Genomic DNA, 6,586 nt, shown 5'->3' with positions numbered 1-6,586 from the left:
TGTACAGTAAATCCTCCGACTGACAAGTGAGTGCCGTGAGTGCTCTCTCCCCCTCCCTCTCTTCAGAGCGTCCACTCACCGCGTTCTGTTTTGGCGGCAAACCGTGTTCCAAATGCCGGCATCGCCACGCGCTCCAGAGAGAGAGAGCGGACACGCCGCATGCGCGCGTCAGCTGGAGGAGCACATGGAGAATATCGCTTTTCCTCCGGGACGGGGATGGAAATTGGAAAATCGTTTTCCCCGAGCTGGAGGTGGTGTGTGGGGAGGGAATTGTCAAAAGTTGACAGCTGCGGGTAGAAATTTTCTTTTCGCAAGGTGTGCAGGGAAAATCAGCTGGAACATGTGAAAATCCGAGCTGCCGGGGTTAAAAGTTTGGGCTGCGAGGAAAATTGCTGCGTTTTTCCGGGTGGCCGGGTTGAGTTTGGTGGATTTGTTACGGTTTTTGTTGCGAATTTGCACGTGCTTTGCTTTTTGCGGGGGTGGTTCCACACAACACTTGGGTGGCCTTGAGCGTGCGAGAGTCGAGAGTTGGGGGGGTGGAAGTGTTTTAAGTATGTCATCCGGGGGTGTCGCGTACAGCCGGGTGGATGATTATCCGATGGACGATTCGCTGGAGTATTTCATCAAGTTTCCGTCGCCAAACTTTAAAACCGACACGCAGGACGCGGAATCGGACTACGTGTTTGTTTGCAACGAGACCAATGTTCCGATTGTGCTTTTGCTGGGCTGGGCCGGCTGTCAGGACCGGTATTTGATGAAGTACTCGAAAATCTACGAAGATCGGGGGTAAGGCACGAGAAGGCCCAGCTGTGAACTCCAATTTCTGACAAATTTTCGTTCCAGGTTGATAACCATTCGGTACACCGCCCCAGTCGAGAACCTCTTCTGGAAGCGGTCCGGAATGGACCAAATTGGGGAAAAGATCTTGAAGCTGATCTACGACATGAACTTTGACAGCCACCCACTAATTTTCCACGTGTTCTCCAACGGAGGCGCCTTCCTGTATCAGCACATTGCGCTCTCCAACCGGAAGTCAAAGACTCCGGTTCAAATCTGCGGAATGATTTTCGACTCGGCACCCGGAGATCGACGCATTTTGGGCCTCAGTCGAGCAATAACGGCCATTTTCGGGAAGGAGCGATACTGCAATTCCCTGTTTTCGGCTCTCCTCACGATAAGCATTATCTTCCTGTGGACGCTGGAGGACGTATTCAACTACGTTTGGAACTTTATACGTCCCAGCGGGTACGAGGTACAGACGAACCCTTCGCACAATTTAAAGTTTGAAAGCAATGCTTGGCCGCAGCTGTTTCTGTACTCGCGGGAGGATCGGTTGATTCCATATACGGTGAGTTGAGAAAGAATTATCTTATAGAACTGAGCAACATTTTGTAGCCCACCTCTTCATCATTGCTGATCTGTTTTTTGTTGCTTTATCTGATTAATGGAGACGCTTAGTATTTTGTTTTCCCTCAACATCTCACACAACCTACCAAGCGCCTCCATGAGCGAGTATAGATGTGTATTAACTTGAAATGTTCGAATCGCTTTCCAACCCGCGCAGGACATTGAAAAGTTCGCCAGCTACCGGCGGAAGGTCGGCGTGGACGTCCGGATGGTGTGCTTCGAGCGGTCGGAACACGTCAAGCACTACATCCGCCACCCCCAGCAGTACGTGTACAGCGTGTGCAAGTTCATCAACGACTGTCTGACCACGCACTACAACAAATATCACGACTAGAGGAGGTCGCGGCGCCGCCCATCATCAGAGAAAAATACGCCTTCAAGCCAAAACGAAGTGACGGATACGCTCCGGACCGATTCCCCGCCCCGGGAGTGTGTTTTTTCCCTATAGCAAAAGAAGTAAAAAAAAATCATACAAAAGTAACAAGTAGCGGAGAGAGATCATCACAGTTTTGATTAGGTTGAAACAAATTTCGTTTGTTTTTTTCCCGGTGGAATGAAAGCACAAATTTGTTACCAAAAAGCGCTCAATTCTAGTATTATTATTTAAGGTGTGACAATTTGAACAGGTTTGAAATTCCAGTCAGAGAGCGCGCAAAACACATAAATTGCACATTCACGAGCTTGATATTATATATTTCTCGAGATACACACAGTATTTATTGGTTGCATATTTGCATTTATTCTAAATAACTCAAAAACGCAACAAAGTGTTAGCTGTCCACTATATTTTCCGACTTATATCAATTATAAGTTATATATAAGTTACGTGCCTAGGATATTTGTTGGTATGGCATTTCTATCGTTTGATAGCGTTGATCTCTTTTTAGGAGCTGAGCATTTATCAGTGAAGTAAATCCAATTTTAGCATGGAACCAGCGGTTTGTTTTATTTGTGCCGAAATATCTCTCATGGCAGCACATGTTGCTCGTGCGGAAAAGATTGAGGTAGGCGTCGCGACGCTCATGCAACCAAGCGTGCCGATGGTTGCCAGAAGAGCTTGAATAAATGTAGAAGTTTCCAGCATTTTTTCGGCAAAGTTGTTTCCTGTGAACACGAACTATGAGCTCATGTGGTTTTTGAAAAAAGCAAAAATCGTTAAGGGGCTCAAGCACCGATTTTACTGGTTAAATGCCATTTAAACTTCAAGTCAAATCGCCACTCCCAACCAAACATATTTGGAATTCGGGCTCAGTACCGCAAAATTCGACCATTTTGTTACATTTTGTTATACAGCAATTCCATTTGAAAAGAGCCTAAACCGAAAAAAAAATTCTCCTATCGGGCTCAAAATTTTTCTGAGGGTTTCTTGGCCAAATTAATTAAACCCGTATTTTTTTGTTTGGACATTGGGGTGACCTGCACCATGTTAGAGTGGTCCCAAAAATGACAATTTTCGTGAATTTTCGCAAAAAACACTATATTTTCAAATTCTTCACTCCGCGCCATTTTAACCGATTTTAGCTTTCCAGGATGCAAATGAAGGGCGATTAGCAGGCCTTTCATGGAGCATGAGCATGAGTATGAGCATGGTTGACTGCCAATGAGCTGCTACTCCGTTATTGACAGATCAGCTGAAGTTAAACAATGAATCAAAAATGATCAGTGGGAGCCAACCATCCGTTCACTGTTTAACCCCTGAAGACCCCGACTTTATTAGTCAATACCGGCGCCCTCCCAAGAAGCCTGCAGTTCAACAAAAGGGAGGAATGTTAGTCCAATAGTTGATGTTGCAGACTCATCAAGCACATAGTTTTTCGCTATATACTTGTTGATACCGCTTGAGACCGTTGAATCCACAGCATCTCCTTCAAGCATCACGTGATTATTTTTTTTTTGGTTAGTAGGATAAGGTATTGGCTTTTCGATGCCTCCCGAGCTACGATGCTATGGGGAGGACTTTCATAACAAACCCGTCGGCGAGCCTTCCGAGCAACGATGCTATGGGAAGGTCTTTCTAATTAGCACACCAAAACACTCGCGCACAGGTATTTAAATACTGAATAAATGTAATTTAAAATCACGATTACCCAGACGACATTGATGATATAGGAAAGACTTTTTTACAGTCATTTACAGTAATACTTGAACTTATTTTAATGCAACAATTCACACGACGTCGTGCCTCCCGATCAACGATGATGTAGGAAGGACTTGAGCAAGCCAATCAGGATGAAACACGAAATAAAATTCTTTTCTTTTCACACACAATGCCACATAATTGACCGCGCGTCACCACCCAACAAATTGAATTGATTTTCTTCTGCTTGTGGGCAAGCCAACTAGGATGAAACACGAAATAAAATTCTTTTCTTTTCACACACAATGCCACATAATTGACTGCGCGTCACCACCCAACAAATTGAACTGATTTTCTTGTGCTTGTGGGCAAGCCAACCAGGATGAAACACGAAATAAAATTCTTTTCTTTTCACACACAATGCCACATAATTGACCACGCGTCACCACCCAACAAATTGAACTGATTTTCTCCGATTAGCAGGCCTTTCATGGAAACGAGAAAAAAAAAACAACTTTTTTCAGTTAAATTTCAGCGATTACCTATACTTTTAGTGGCAGTGCGTGGCCGAATGGTTACGCTGTCCGCTTTGTAAGCGGATGATTCTGGGTTCGATTCCCATCTGCTGCAACCTTCCATCGGATGAGGAAGTAAATGTCGGTCCCGGCCTTGGTTGTTAGGCCGTCAAGTCATTCCAGGTGTAGGAGTTGTCTCCATGCCATAAGTACAAACAACACACCAAACCAAGCCTACTCCGGTGGAATCGCTGGCGGCGGTTGGACTCGCAATCCAAAGGTCGTCAGTTCAAACACTGGGGTGGATGGTTCCTTGGAGTAAAAAGAGGTTTGGGTGCTCTCCCCATTCAAGCCTTCGGACTCCTAGGTTCGAGCAGAAACTTGCAATAGAGACCACAAAAGACCCGGGGGTCGTTAATGTGGATGGTTTGATTTTTTCTATACTTTTTTAACTACTCTAATTTTTGTTATTTAAAGACTTAACTTTTGGTACCCAAAAAAACATAGGTCATTGCTGAAACTTTTAAGTTATTGCAGTTTTAGTAAATGGGGTGATACCTCCAATTTCGTGATACATATTCAAAATTTCATGAAAACTTCTTCTTGAAGTACTTTGAACACTTCTCTTCCATGGTCACTCCAATTTACGGTACGTTTGGGGTGGAATGACCCAATGGCCCATATTTTGTTGAGTAATTTGACCCCCCTTCAATTTTTTTTGTGGAAATCTTGCAAAAAATGGTTTCAATTGTCCAAAAGTGTCTGAATGTTCCAAACATTTCGCAGCCAAACAGTACGATTTCGTGAAAGATTGAAAAAGTAGTTGGTCTACCACACTCACTGAAGCTAAAAGCAATTCCATTTGAAAAGAGCTTAAACCAAAAAAAGTTCTCCTCTCGGGCTCAAAATTGGACTGAGGGTTCTCTGGAAATAATTAGACCCGTATTTTTTTGCTTGGCGATAAAGGTGACCCACCGGGGGAGAGCGCAATTGGGTCCTAAAACGAAGCTTAGATTGCTGATATTATTGATTACAGCGATAGAGCTTATTTTCCTGAGTACAATGACGTTTTATGCAACCGCAGAGGATTTAAAATGGATTTTTAATTCAATTTTGAAAAATTTACTTCACGGCCCTTCTTGACAGAAAAGGTCCTACTTGACAGTTCGTTCCAAGGAGACCATAGTTGATCCATCGAAAAAATGTTGTCTTGTCAATTTTCTTTTTGCGTTAAAATGAAAAAAAGCGATCAGAAATGGTTTTTAATCTTGTTTTTTACCGTTGTACATAAAAATTTAAATGGGGTTTTAGTAGAGATCCTAAATAACAGAATCCTAAATAATTTAGGGCCTCTAGGTTTTAGTACCCAATTCGGGGGAGCGTTATTTCGGGGTTTGAGCGCAAACGGGGGGAGCGTTATTGCGAGGTTTTGGCGAAAAACGGGGGTTTCCTTTTTAATGTACTTTACTGCCCCTGATCGCATAAATGTCCCATATGCATTTTCATCGATTTCAAGTTATTGATGCAGTTTGGTTCAAAATCGTGTGCTCTTTCAAAAGAGCCTATAACATCCAGCACTTTGTTCTAGAATTCAAGAGGAAATCCAGTTTTTTCGCGAAAATTTAACACGTAGCCTTATGTATGGGACAAACTTCAAATGCGTTTTTCTCAGCTTGCTGTTTTTGCATATGGGACATTTATGCGAACATGGGCAGTTACTTACATATAAATAAAACATTTATAAAAGGGGTCATCCACAAAACACGGTTAAGGGGCCCTCAACAAGTCTGGGTATCCAAGATCTCCCGGAAGTCATGGCCTAGCTACCTGATCAACGGGAGTCTATATGGGCGAATTAACCATCGGTATAGCTTCAGGGATCCACTATGCATACTCTAGGATATGTTGGATTGTTATGGATCACACAGGAACTCCCGAAAGTCATGGCCTAGATAGCTACATGGCCAACGGGGGTCTTTATTGGTATATTAACCATCGGTATAGCTTCAGGTAGCTTCAGTGAACCACGATGGATTCCCTTCGCCATGTTGGATTGTTATGGGTCCTCCAGTTACTCCCGGAAGTTATGACCTGATGAGCTACCGGTACAACGGGGGATTTTAAAGGGTATATTAACCATCGGTATAGCTTCTGGTAACTTCAGTGAATTACTACCTGATCAACAGGGGTCTATATGGGTGTATTAACCATCGGTATAGCTTCACTGAACCACGGTCATTTCCAGAAGCTAATTTCCCTGGAGTCTCGAACAAATTTCCCGGGAATCGAGAGGTCCAAAAATGGTTGATTTCCCGGGATTTTTTTTCCCGAGAATTCCCGCTCGTCTGGGGAACGCGATGATGACCTTTTTATTTGAAATTATTTATTTTTTGATCTATTTTTCCTGCGTCGATGGTGTAGTGATGCGTGATTGTCTCTCACCCCAGTTAGCTAGGGTTTAATCTCAGATTAGCCATTTTTGGGGCATGATTTGTCCGACCATGTCTTCCGTTGGATGGGAAAGTAAATTTTGATCCTTGCCTTATTAAGAGGTTAGGTTGTTGGGTCCAGGTGTACGAGTCGTCTC

General features: G+C 43.5%; 1 protein-coding gene across 1 annotated transcript; it reads left to right on the top strand.

Moving 5' to 3' along the window:
* Nucleotides 1–246: 246 nt before the first annotated feature.
* LOC6044462 (transmembrane protein 53-B) lies at nucleotides 247–2,339 on the top strand. Its single transcript, XM_001861941.2, has 3 exons — nucleotides 247–786; nucleotides 844–1,348; nucleotides 1,565–2,339. The coding sequence occupies exons 1-3, from the start codon at nucleotides 554–556 to the stop codon at nucleotides 1,739–1,741; spliced, it is 915 nt and encodes a 304-aa protein (XP_001861976.2). The 5' UTR covers nucleotides 247–553; the 3' UTR covers nucleotides 1,742–2,339.
* Nucleotides 2,340–6,586: the final 4,247 nt, after the last annotated feature.

The sequence above is a fragment of the Culex quinquefasciatus genome, chromosome 2, assembly GCF_015732765.1.
Source record: "Culex quinquefasciatus strain JHB chromosome 2, VPISU_Cqui_1.0_pri_paternal, whole genome shotgun sequence".
Taxonomy (NCBI): Eukaryota; Metazoa; Arthropoda; class Insecta; order Diptera; family Culicidae; genus Culex; species Culex quinquefasciatus.
This window is presented reverse-complemented; position numbering and strand designations above follow the sequence as displayed.